Source organism: Lissotriton vulgaris, chromosome 4_1, assembly GCF_964263255.1.
Source record: "Lissotriton vulgaris chromosome 4_1, aLisVul1.2, whole genome shotgun sequence".
In the NCBI taxonomy this organism is placed as follows: domain Eukaryota; kingdom Metazoa; phylum Chordata; class Amphibia; order Caudata; family Salamandridae; genus Lissotriton; species Lissotriton vulgaris.
The window spans coordinates 319,000,251-319,014,123 of NC_141691.1; the positions used below are offsets into that span (position 1 = coordinate 319,000,251).

The following is a 13,873-nucleotide window of genomic DNA, read 5'->3' on the forward strand; positions in this document are numbered from 1 at the left end:
AGGGAGATATGTAGAGTCGCGCTCTAGCTTACGCGTGCTACGTCGTGACGTAGCACGCCCGTCCGCCATCTTTAGAGCGACTGCGCATGCGCGAAGAGCAGAAAGCATCGGAGAACTCCGGAAGCCCGGTGCTCTCAAGCAAATGGTGATATATTAATAAATACCCTTCCTGCGACCTCCTGCCTCCTTGGTGATTCTTACTAGGCACAGACACCATCTTTATACTACTGTAGGTTATTTTCAACTTTTTTATGACGGTTTGTGCATTACAATAACACTGCACCCGGAAAAAACAGACAGGTGACAATGCCAGGTGACACCCCTACCTACAGAAGAGTGTAATAGATAGGCATTCACGCGTATATTTTTGTGAATATGCCCTACATACTACCATGTGAATAGTTTTCTCATACAAATCTTGAGTGACTGACTCCTCCATGCTCCTACAGATTCCTCGTCACTGCTTTCAAGTGTTTGCCACTGGGGCGCAGACAGAGGTTCCCTTCGAGGACACCTGGGGAAGATTCTCAAGTTCTGTTCCCATGCAGAACGACTATCTGTATTCAGTGGTCTAGGCGGCTATTTTCTTTGATACGTTTCTAAGGTGACCATCCCACCGCTCCTATGGGAAAGAGCAGCAGTAAAATCACGACAAACACGTTATTTCCAGTGACAGGACGACTCTGGCTGGCCCAGCTCCAGAATAACGGTTCTGCTAGGCTGGGGAAGGCGGGGTTGGGCAGCACCTGGCAACAGCCAGCAGCATCCGCTGCCTGCGCGCCCGCTTGCGCCTGCGCAGTGTGACCCGCCACTGAAGCGCTGGCGGCTGCAGAGGCGGGGTGAACGCCTGACCCAGGCTGACGGAAGATGGCGGACACGAGCACATCCCTGAAGGGGCTGCGGGAGCAGATGGGTAAGAGAGCCTCGTTAAGTGCACACAGTCCCGCTGACACGGGTGTTAGGGGCGGTGGCTCCGCGGCCGGTGAAGGCCCTGCTAGGAGGCAATAGGGGAGGGGCGGGAGAGCTGTCAAGGAGGCAGCTGAGGGAGTAACAGGAAGCGGCAGAGCCCGGGAAAAGTGACCGGCTCCGAGGTTTTGGGAGGGGTGTGTGCAGACGGAAACTGTCACAACTCCTGATGCAGTTCTTCTCTTGTAGTGTGGGATTGCGAGTGGGTTGTCTTCTTTCCTCTTTGCCTATTTTGCCATAGGGACGGTTTCTACAGCGCCAGCACCCTGGGCTCCCTTAACTCCTTGGGATCTGACAGCAGAGACCCCCTTTTCCGGGTCCGTCCCCTCCTCGTTTCTGCTTGACTCTGCCTGCTTGACGCGGGCCCTGTGATTCTCTGGCCTCTCTCTACAGGATGCTGCTGGCCGGGCGAGGTTTCGCAGACTTTCACAGTAGCCCATCTGACCGATCGCGCGTCTGGGATCCGGGTTCTCGTCACGCTAGTTCATGGCTCGGGGTTTCCGCTCTTATATAGGTCATGCGGCGACAGTCTGCCTATTAATCCCTGAATAGGGAGGGTGCCCACCCCGCAGAAGACCTCTGCGACCATCCCTTATCTCTCGGCCCTCCTTAAAATCACGCCAGTGCTGGGCGGAGAGAGGCTGAGAGTGGGAAGTTGCAGCGTGACTGAGCTCGTAGCCCTCCCCGCCGGAGCTGCTCGGCTCCAACTGTTGCGTCTCACCAGAACTGCCTGTCCCCCACTTTGAAAGCTGCACTGCGCTGATCCCTAGCTGCTTACCTCGAACCACTCACTGCCCCACACTGCCTCTGTCATGCTCTGCCCTGTCTGTGATGCACTTTTCAGAACTGTGCTAGTCCTCCGAAGCGATGAATGTCGATAAGGAAAAGAAAGTGTAAAATGTTCTGACATATTTCATCCGGAAAGTTCTCCTTGGTAGACAGAAATACGTTCAGTTAGTCAGTGTGTGATAGGGAAACTGTAGGAGAGGCATTCGCTGGTATTTCCAGAACCGAGCGCTCATATCTCCAACGTATCGAAATACCTGAGAGCCTGATGTGCTTTGCTTGAGTAACTGTTGTTATGCGTTAGAGACAGTGCTTGGAAAATATTGTTATGAAGAGGAGTGTGCATAACGTTTTGCTTCGCAGCACATTGTATACTTTGCCAGTGGGCCAACAACATAATGTAAACAAAGATCTTTAAAAATCTTTTAAATAAAGAGCTAAGTTTGCGTTGAGTGGATCAGATCCGTGTCTGTAATATTTATTTAATGCATATATTAAATCTGAAAGCCTTGTTCATTTAGTAACTCTTAAGCCATTTGTCTAATTTTTATAATTATTTGCAATATTGTATAACCATAAGATGCCATATAAATACCATCTCCTACAATTTAATTCTACCAGTTTCTCTTGTCCCTGACGCAACAAACGTGTCCAATTAATTTTCAGTGCTGTTCAGAAAGTGACACTTCAGGTGCCCCCTACCTGAAAGTGATTGAGGTGTACAATTTGATGAGTGGGTGCAATAAAAAGTCTTGATGCATGGTCTTTTCTGGTAGGACAGACACAGAGAGGGTAATGGCCCCGATTCAGAGTTTGTCGGAATCCAAGCTTGACTTTGTTTTATTCAGACCAGATAAATAACGATATCAGGGTATGTTATTTATCAGGCGTGGGAAATAACACCTATTCTGAGTGTCTAGGTTATAGCATACAGATTTTGGTGCTTTTGGTACCAAAATCCTCATTGTACCATAAATGCCACATACTTTTCCCCTGTTCAATTCTGGCAGGTTTGACACGCCAACATTTGATGAAGGGTGAGATATTCAATGCACCAAGTTATTACCGGATGCAGTAAATACCATCCAAATTGTAATTGCGACCCCTGGGCAAACTAGAGCTGGACGACCTTATGAATGAACAGGGAGAGCCAAGGGTCTAGTTGGATCTTAGAGCCTGTGCACGAGCTAAGCCCTGAACATGCTTGTTTTGTAAATCCTATACAAACATCATGTAAAATATGACAGTGCCTCTTCAAAATTCAAAAAAGTGTTTTGACATGGAAGCTATGACATTAACATGTCACATTATAGTGAATAAACTTAAACTGTTCCACTGCACTGGGGAATGCTTATTAAAAGTAATAGTTTTAAAACACATACCATTAGTTAACTAAGCTGCGGGTCAGTTGGTATGTAAATTCTGTACATAGCCCAGATGGATTTAGCCCCAGATCTCTATACAGGGGTGAATGTATGACCCTGGTCTGCAGTGCATTCTGTCCATCAATTGTTCTTCTTTTTGCATTTGTCACCCCGAGTGGGACTGGTATGCCCAGACATGGGTCCCGTGCTTTCCATGCCACTGGAGGCAAGCTATCCTGGCTTATGAGGGCTGAAAGCTTGCTTTTGTCCAGTCCAGGGAGGACCTGGCCCCGCTGTTCGGGCTGGACGGTGTCATGCATGCACCTGTTGTTTCGGTAGTGTCCTGGAGATCTGATGCCAAGCTCCCTGCTTCACCCCTATCACCCACGGGAGTCAGGACAGAACACTAACCCCCAAGTAGTGAACAGGGGGAAACAGGGAAACAGGGGAACAAAACAAGGATAGAAGGGGATGAACACAGCTTTCCTCAGGCTTCACAAAGGATAGGGTTACTTCCTGGCCTTTTCTATATCTGGGGCTGTAGCAAAAGGAAACAAGAGTTATATGAGACAACACTTCCCACTACTACTCTACATGTGTGTATCATTAGGGGACTTAAATACCTGAAAAACACTGAGGAGAAGCAGGACTTGCCAGGAAATAATAATGCCACAGAACGAGGTATCACACCAGATAGATTAATACTGTAAACAAAACAACACCCATTAAAGTTTAGAACCACTTCAGAGGATATTCGACTCTATGGTGTACAACACTCACCCTAACTGATACTGTAGCTGGCCTCATAAGAATCCATCAAATGAGCAACTGAGGCAACCTTGTTAACATCACAAGGCACCTCACGATACTACAAACACGAGTGGGTATCAAGACTACTATAAGCCTAATCTCACAGCAATATGAGGCTTACTAGTAGATAGAAACAAAACTGAAGAGTAATAACTAGGAAACAAAAAGCGGAATACAATAGAAGCCTAGACGCCTCCTAACTCACGCGACCCTTCGGAGAATCAGGAAACACTAGCTCCTCGGACGCCCTTCACCGTGACCCGGAACGAGAAACACTACTAGCTGGCTAAACGTGAAGCGCTTCCTATGCGTCTTGGGCGGGGTTAAGTAATGCCTTCAAGCCAATGCGCATGCGCTAACCTCGCACATGCGTGTATGGTTCTCCGCTTCCATTTGCCAACCATTGCCAACCCCGGGTGGACCTGTCATGGCTGAGAATGTAAACAACAGTCGGCGCGATTTTACTGAACTAAGTATGCGCGGAGGCACAAGCATGACAGACGGTTCCCAATGGGCGCAGGGTCAAGCCTGATTTGCATATGGGTGGCTCCAAACTGGCATGGTGAGCAAAAAAACGATGGATTTAGGCCCAGATCTCTGTACTGGAGTGAATGTATGACATTGTTCTGCTTTCTGTCCATCAATCATCCTTTTTGCATTCCTCACCCCGAGTGGGACGGGTGTGTCCCGTGCTCTCAATGCCATTGGAGGCAAGCTATCCTGGCTGATGAAGGCTGAAAGCCCGAAACCAGTCCTAGGATGCTGGTTTCCAGTCCAGGGAGGACCTGGCCTGGCATGTCGGGCTGGACTGTTCCCATTGGGTGCAGGGTCAAGATTGATTTGCATGTGGCTGAGTCCAAACTGGAATGACTTGGTGAGCAAAATAACTGTGGATTTAGGCCCAGATCTCTGTACTGGGGTGAATGTATGACATTGTTCTTCATTCTCTCCATCAGTTGTTCTTTTTTCAGATTATTATAGAGCAACATTACAGTATATTAAATCAAGCAGCATAGGTTTTGTTCAACTGATATTCTTAACTCACATATCTGAAAGTGCTTTATTAAGTGATAATGATGAAAAACGTCTTTGCTGATATAAAATATTTAGCCTGTTTTTTTTTTATTTCACTTTGTACAAATCTGCCACTAAATGGGTGTTGATTTGTATTTAATTTTTTTATAAATGCTTTGTTGTTACCACTTTGTATATTTTTCTTCAGGATTTATATAGCGCAGCCTTGACCTGAAGGTATTGTAGTGCTTTACGTGTGCACCAGTTATATTACACCAGATCACATTAATTTCTTAAAGGTTCAGGGAGATTAATTGATTTGCCCTGATTCACAGTGCGCTGAGCTGATGCAGAGGCTTCAAACCTCGTTTCCCATATCCAAAGTAGACCGTTCTGGCCGTGCTGCATTCTGGTTAGAGGTAGGGTGACACTCAGAAGCTACTTGAAAGCTTGGTTCGTTATGGGCTCGAGGTTCCAACCGGAAATTGAGCTGAGCCAAAGTCAGGCTTCAGGCTCAAGCCTGGCTCGAGATTTCAGTGGCTCGCCTACCTCTAGTGCAAACAGCGGTTTATGCTCTCCATGGTTATGACCCTTTTATCTTTCAGAAGTCCCTTAGGTGGCATGTCCCTCAACGTGGCCTAGGATCATCCTGCACCTGGTTGGTGGTTATCCCCAAGGTAAAGAAGGCAAATTGGAGGGGAGGGGAGCCAAAGTATTTTCCATTTGACTTGTAAGCTATTGAATTCCATGCCTTTCTCAAACAAGCAGGCTGGATTTTTAAAAATCCTTGAAGACCTGGCTCTTTTTTTTCTAGTGTTAAAGTATTTCTCTCTCTCTCTCCCAGTCAGTGAAAGCATTCATTAGCTCTAAGACGCCTTGGCATTCACGCGCTTTAGAAAAATATTACTTACTCACGCAGGGGTCACAAAACAGCGACCCACTTGTAATCAGGGCTTAGCGCCTCGGGATCAGATGGAGGGAGGTGATGAGTTGAATAAAGTTGCCTCTTGGGAGATTTGGGGAATGGAATCTCAATCCCCTGGTGTGCTAGGAGTCTCTGTGATCATCAACTGTGGCACTAACTACAGTGAGGGAGAGGACTGGGCAGTTGGACTGTCCTCCAAGCAAGGGTTCTGTAAGAGAGAAGAAAACACCTGGCTATCGTACCTGATAATGTATATACCCATCAACAATCACGTTTAAAACAAGGACCCCCTGGACAATAGATGAGTTAACTCCTAGGTCAGGAAAAAAACATTTGAGAAAATAACAACCTAGGCAGTTTAGGAGTACTTTTCTATTCAATAATAGAAAGGTAGGGGACCAAATGCAGGTGAAAGAGCACAGTAATCAATTGTCAAAACATTAAAAGGAATTTAGTTAAAGCAATTCTTTTTATTTCACAGTCAATTAAAAACATACAAATTAACCAAAAATACAAATTCATAAAAGGCATACATAAACAAAGAAAAATCGATTATTACAAAAAATATAAAATATAATTAATAAAGAAAAGTTATTTATCGAAGCGCGTTTCGGCGAACCAGCGCCTTCTTCAGGAGAAAACTCTATTACCTAAATACAAAATAACAATGCATGAATTTTCAATAAAACTAAAAAAATCTAATATAACAATAAAACTAAATCAATAATTTATACACAACGAATGTATATATAAATTAGTTAAAATAGCAAAAAGCTAATGACAATTATACACTGTGCAAAAACGCATGTAATATATTCATAAGTCCCTTTAAAAGACAAGTTTCAAATCCAAACAGATAAGGATAGATTTAAAGTGAACTTCTGTGCTCCTATAGTCAAAGGAAACAACTAGCCAATGAGCTAGGTGAAACATTCATTCTGAATAGAAGAGAGTGATGAAAGAAAGAAAAAAAATTAGTGGAAACAGTAAACAGGCCTGGATGTATAAAATAAACACCATTAAAGGGCTAGAATACCCTAAAGGCCCATACAAGAAAGGAAGATGGAAGGCCAATAATCAATATGGTTAAAAGAGGCCTTTAAATTCTAATGCAACTCTTCCAGAGGCTATAGACTCTAAGCATTCTTCATCCTTATGTGGGAACATGGATTATCAGTCACGTTGTCTCTACTTACTAAATAGATTTGTCGCGGTATGTGTGAGACTGATTCTCTCACTGCTGAATAAATGTAGGCAGCAATGTTGATAAGGAAACGATTTCTGTCCAAAACATATAATGATAATAAACAGAATATAAATAGGAAGCAAAACAAAATAAAATAATCAACCTGAGGATCTCAAATAGGCTCTGGTTATGAGGGGTTCCAACAGGAGGTACAAAATATCAGTGATGGCTCTAAGCTAGCTTCCATAGTAACCTCATAATGGTAAAGGTGTAGCAATAATAATGGCATAACTCACTTTGCATCAAATGTTCAACTTATAAGTTCAAATCGAACTGTCTAATTATGCACTCTCACAATCGAAATTGCGACGATCATGATAATTACCAATTTGATTGATCACTGGTATCCCCTCCAAGAAGGTGTATTTCAACGTGTCAACGTGTCTTGGTTATATGCGCAGTGCACGGAAGGAGCTAAACGGGTATAATTAAAATATAATTTCAAAGCGCTATATGGTGAAGCAAGCTACCACACATATAATTACTTCCCGTAAACGATAGACCACCTACGTTAAAAGACAAGGTTCTTTCCTTAAGGACTGAATTTATTCAGGTTTTAAATCTGGGTCGGCTATGGAACGTAGTATAAGGATATTTGTTCCAGAAGTCAGCAAACATGGAGATATGATCTACAAGGGGGCCAAATATAAAAGAAATTTATTTGAATTCAACCGAAAATAGCCGTTCGTACGAAAAGAAAATACTGTGTTCATTTTAGAAAATTACCTAGTTCTCAGTGTAACCTTGCTTTGCCTCCGAGTCAAGTTTACGATGTTCTTGACGAATCACTCAGGTGAACATAATCACTGCTGAAACATGAGAGAAGAAATTACTTGTTGCCAGCAGTGTTAAAGTATAATTAACTAGCCAGTCTAAGGATCCCCTTAAAGATGGAAAGGCATGACTAATCTCACTGGGCAAACATACCTGAATGCAAAAATCAAAATGAATGTGCGCGGAGGCTCGCAGCTAAACCCGTGTCTCGATGGACGTCAGGGGCGGGGAAATATCAACAGGTCAAAGGCAGGAACAATCATAAATACCTGCCAGGTGATTATAAGTCCGCTCAAAAGTGGGAGTAAACCCACGAATGGGAGTATACTTGCCGAGCCACGTCCGGGCCTTTACGTCTCGTTAATAGAAATAGAAAGAGGGACTACATACTGAAAATACAGTCGGAAACCTCAACCTAGATGACATTCTATAACCCCGTGAGTAGATAGATTACAATTATCAAGCGTAAGGAACACCACATTACACAATAACCGGAACGGGGTTTATAACAATAGAGAAAGTCAATACAGAGAAAATAGATACAAGGAATATTATAGAAGCGCGGTCTTTACCATTCAAGGCCATCGTCCACTTAATTACAATAATACAGGAATAAAATGAACAGACAGGGATCAAACCGACCAACAGTGGCTGTATGTTTTCCAAAATCATACTTGGTCTTGTCATGCAGGTCAGTATCAGATAATCGCGTTCTCCCACGGGATTTCACTATTTAATCCCGTCCTAAAGGTGTCAAGAGAAAAGATCCAAAAGACCTTACGTATCTGCTCACCCCCTTTAGTGTCTGGAGTGTTTATTTTCTCTAAAATGCGCCATTTAAACTCTTCAGGACCATGGCTATGCTCGAGGAAATGTTTCACCATAGGCGAAAGCAACTTTTTCGTTCTGATTGTGGAGCGATGCTCCGTCAACCTTACCTGTACTGATTGTGATGTTTCACCCACGTAGCCAAGGGAACATGGGCATTGGATGAAATAGACTACATTTGAAGTCTTACAGTTCCACATATTTGTGGCTGATGCAGTGAAACCATTATGAGTAAAGGATTCACCTTCCAAAATGTTGGAACAAGACATGCAGCTGGAACATCTATATGTACCTGGTTGATATGTATTGACCTTTGCATTAGGGTTCCTTGATTAGCAGGTTCCTGGAACCTCGAATGCACAATTAGTTCTTTTATATTCCTTTGCGTCTATGAGCGAATAACTTTGTCCAGTTTCTGCTCGCTCGTGCCTTACTATTAAGAATTTGCCATGACGAATTAATGACCTGTTTTACTTTTGCATCAATGGTGGAATGCCTCGTGATGCATAACAATTGTTGGGTCTCTTTATTAGGTTTAGATCTAAGGAGGGAATCTCTATCATAATACCGCGTTCTCTTATGAGTCCCTCACCAGTCGGTGAGGGTATCCCCTTTTCAAGAACTTTTTTCGCATATCAACAGCTTGTCTATCGTAGTCGCAAAGAACGGTACAGTTCCGCCTTACTCTCAAAAATTGAGAGAAGGGGATGCTCTGCCTCTGATTGCGGGGGTGGAAACTTGTGAAATGCAGCAAAGTATTTCTTGCTGTCGGTTTTACAAACAAGTCCACTTTTAACTTACCACCGTCATGGAGAATCATAATATCCCGAATTTCGATCCTGTCTGCACTGATCTGATGTGTGAACCTAAGATTCCGATCAACAACATTAAGCCACGATAAAAATTCCATAAGGGTCTCCCTCCCATCGGTCCAGACAAAGAAGATATCATCAATGTATCTGGACCAATGGGAGACAGACTTGAAAAATGGGGCAATTTCGTTGTGGATAAATTTATCTTCAAAGAAGGCCATATAAATATTAGCTACCGAAGGAGCTACTGAAGCTCCCATGCATACACCAGTAATCTGGCGGTATAAGCGTGATCCAAACTCAAAAACATTCTCCGTTAGAACGATCTTTGTGTATAAATTATTGATTTAGTTTTATTGTTATTTTAGATTTTTTTAGTTTTATTGAAAATTCATGTATTGCTATTTTGTATTTAGGTAAAAGTTTTCTCCTGAAGAAGGCGCTGGTTCGCCGAAACGCGTGTCGATAAATAACTCTTTTCTTAATTATATTTTATATTTTTTGTAATAATTGATTTGTCTTTGTTTATGTATGCCTTTTTATGAATTTGTATTTTTGGTTAATTTGTATGTTTTTAATTGACTGAAATAAAAAGAATTGTTTTAGCTAAATTCCTTTTAATGTTTTGACAATTGATTACTGTGCTCTTTCACCTGCAATTGGTCCCCTACCTTTCTATTATTGAATAGACAAGTACTCCTAAACTGCCTAGGTTGTTATTTTCTCAAATAAACCCATCAACAACACAGCAGAGTAAGACAATTGGTACAGCTCATGGGGTGAACACCCCTGCCTTGTAGCCGAAAAAAAATAGTTACCAATTGCTTAATTCATAAAGATTTCACTTTGATTTTGTATTGTAGTACTCTTGGTTTACTGGTGAATTCCACAAGTAAGCCAGGAGTACTATAAAAGTAAATCCTACTTACTCATAGTAACACTTTTGTGACTACCTTCCATAGATCTCATAGAATGTAAACACACACTTTGGACTTGCATGAAAGGAGACTTCTCCAGAAATTTGCTGCATCACCTTACATGACTATCTTTCTTCCAGGGTCACTCAATGCATTTTTTTTGTGTTCTTTGGTGGCGGCCTTGAGTCCACACAACGTATGTGCAGAGTATACTGGCAAGGAATGCATGTTTGCTGAATATGTTGCAATAACTAAGCCACTTTCTGTTTTTGGGGTGTTTGGATTGGACAGCTCCTGGTATATTTTTATGATTTGGTTTATGGCCTTACTGATTGCATTTGTCAAATTATCCGTTCTTCTCTCGTTGGCTTTATAGTAACCTCTGGTTTGGCCCGATAACGAATTAGGTGTACTTGGGTGCAGATATACCAGGTGACATAATTTAACAATTCTGGGCGGCAGACCTACACCCAACTATACCTATTACGAGCTAATCCTCATGGAATTGAAACTAACTGTACCGCGCCATTCTTCCCACGCGGAATTCAACATGGAATTGGCTGGGGTGAGGCGGAAGAGGAGGATTTGGTCTGACAAGGGGAGCATTACATTCTCTATCCTCCTTTACTTAGAAAGTCATAAGAAGTGGACTGGTCTGGTACGCTTAGTCAGTCCTACAGGAAAGACCAGCTAACAAGCGTTGAAAATGTAATAGGTTTCGCCCTCGTTTAAGTTAAAGCAATTCTGTTTGTAATTAGGTGTTTTTTTTAGCTTTGCTTTTATTAGTGTTTTTCAAACTTTCATGTACATAACATGCATATGTATGTATATATGTATGCATGTTTTTTATAGATATGCAGATGTGTGTGTGTGTGTGTATATATAGGTAGCTATAGTTAGGACCTATTATCCATTGGAAAACCGCAACATTCTATTGTTAATAACTTTGGCATCGATTGATGAATCTTCTTGAAATGTTCCAAACATTTGGCCAGCTCAGTTCTGCTCCTTCCCTGAAAGTTTGGGGGTGATTGGTGAAGCGGGGGCTGAGAAAAAAGGGGTTCCAAAAACACGTTTTTCCCGTGCAATTTCTCATAGGACCTTTAGACACGGCTACAGCTCGAACGGCTTGAATGACAGAGAGGTAGTCTTCAGTTCCGACTTGTGCCTTTGGCATAGCTGGTGTCAATCTGTTCAGTAGTTTCTTTGAAAATTACGGTTAAAGTCATCTATATATCTATGGGCGCGGAGGATCCGCGGATTGTGCGAGGATTGGCCTCGTAGGATAAGTGCACCGTTCCGATCACACGCTGAATTCTAATTGGCTGTCAAGCGGTTGTAAACATTCAAAACCAGGAACTGTTGGCAGCCATTTTGTGCCTCTGTAGAAGCGAGGCTGAAGAAGTCTGTGAAATATGTTGGCAAAACGTGAACAGGGGCAGGTTAGACACACCCTGACCCCATAGGCCTGCTCAGGGGGTGACATAGGGACCAGTAGGGCAAAAAAAGTAAGAACATGTTTTTACAAAAAAAGTCGTAAGATGTGCGTAGGATCCGCGCATTTGGTCGCTGAAAAAAGAAGCATGCATTTTTGAGATATATGTCAAACTTATGTGTATAGATGTTGGGTTGTTTTACAAAAATCTCTTGTGTTTGAGAGATTTTAGTAATTACATGTAAGTACAGATGCAGAATCTAAAGTTCATGAGGGAGACTCGGTTTCCGTCATCTGTAAAATGTACACTATCTCTTTAATAGATGCCATGCATATTGAAACACAGGCTGTTGTGATATATGGACAATATTCTATAGACTCGTAGAAAGATTTATTCACATGTTTATTCACTTATATGTGCAGATGAGGTGTTCCAGTCTTCCCCTATCTCGACGACTGGTTGTTGAAGGCGGGCTCGCCCCAGACAGTCGTCTCCCACCTCCAGAATACGATCGACCTCTTGCACCTGCTGGGGTTGTCCATCAACGTGCCGAAGTCGCACCTGTGCCCCTCTCAGAAGCTCCTCTTCATCGGAGTGGTTCTGGTCTCGGCACAGTTTCGCAGATTTCCACTCCGAACAGCGGGTTCGGGATATTTAGGCTCAGATTCTGATCTTTCAGCTTTTATCCCGGGTCTCGGTCAGGTTGACGCTGGGGCTCCTGGGGCTGAAGGCCTCCTGCATCCTAGTGGTGCATCACGCAAGGTGGCATGTGAATAAATATAAACATAGGCCACGCAGATTGGCTCCACTAATCCTGGGGCTTGAGGGGGGTAGTTGAAGCCCACATACTTGTAATGTTGTAGGGGGGGGTCGTTGGACGCGAAAGTGGTGCAAGGGGGTTGTAAATCTGGTACACAGTGTTTTGTTTTTCTTTGCTTTCCTTTCTGTGATGTAGAAGATCCTGGGTAAATATAACGGTTTTTGTACAGCCAGTAACTTTTAACCCTACTCCCAAACAGCTTTCTGCCTGTTACCATAGTAACAGTTCATGGAACACTGACATGAGCACAGAGGTTAAAAGTTCACCATACTATGTTGCTACTGAGTTAGCCTCAGAATTATACTTCAAATTATAAATATCATTTCTATTGATGACTGCTACCCCCACAAAAAAAACAGACGTATGTACTTTTTTAATTAACTTTTATTAAAACAATAACTGGAACTATAACTAAAAGATAACAATACAATAAATAACTATAACTATAACTAACAAAACAATATAATAAACATATAATATGGACTCCAAAAGAAGTATTGTAGTTAATCTGCAAAACAAAAAAGAAAATTAGTGTTTAAAATTAGATTGATGTGACTAAATGAGGTCAAGCATTGCAGGTCAAAGTAACACTTGCCGATATTTATATTTTTTTAAATGTTTGCAGTGTGCCTGAAATGCTTCCACTGACATTGTACATGCAGACTTTGGTCCACCCTTTTTATCAATTTTTGCAGTTTGAGATATAACGTCCTACCTCTGTTATTCATCTCCTACTTTCTCCTTTCAAATTCTCTTGTAAAGACCTTAACAACAATTAAAGGGAACATTTTCTGCATATTTTTAATAAAGCATTTGACACAAAGCATAGTGACACCGTATTCATTGAATGTTTGAAATTAATCTTCATAAGTCTTAAAGGTGAATGCAAGAAAAGTTACTTGCCGCATATGCAAGACTGCTTTCAAGAGGAGATCCCAATAAAGAGGACTGGTGTGGAACTGCAAGTATGCGGAAGCAGACTAAGAATCCGGTCAACTTTGCAAGGGAAGAGTTCAGGAGATTGAGAGAGGCTCCTCCTGCTTCACGAGGAGACCCAAGTACCAGTGGAGCAACACCGTCAACCTCTACTGCACAGTTTAATATTCGTCCCCAATTTGGAACCCTTTAAGAAAAAAAGTAAGAAGGTTGGGAGCTCTGTATGCCATCCTAATACC

The 13,873-nt window shown here is 42.5% G+C and overlaps 1 protein-coding gene across 16 annotated transcripts in view; it reads left to right on the plus strand.

Moving 5' to 3' along the window:
* The first annotated feature begins 830 nt into the window (after positions 1-830).
* MAP7D3 (MAP7 domain containing 3) overlaps positions 831-13,873 on the plus strand; it is a 1,137,171-nt gene continuing 1,124,128 nt past the window's right edge. For all 16 annotated transcript variants that reach the window (XM_086918652.1, XM_086918653.1, XM_086918658.1 and 13 more), the window contains exon 1: positions 831-913. In XM_086918652.1, coding sequence (XP_086774778.1) covers positions 868-913 — 46 coding nt within the window. In that variant the 5' untranslated portion in view covers positions 831-867. The remainder of the gene's footprint in view (positions 914-13,873) is intronic.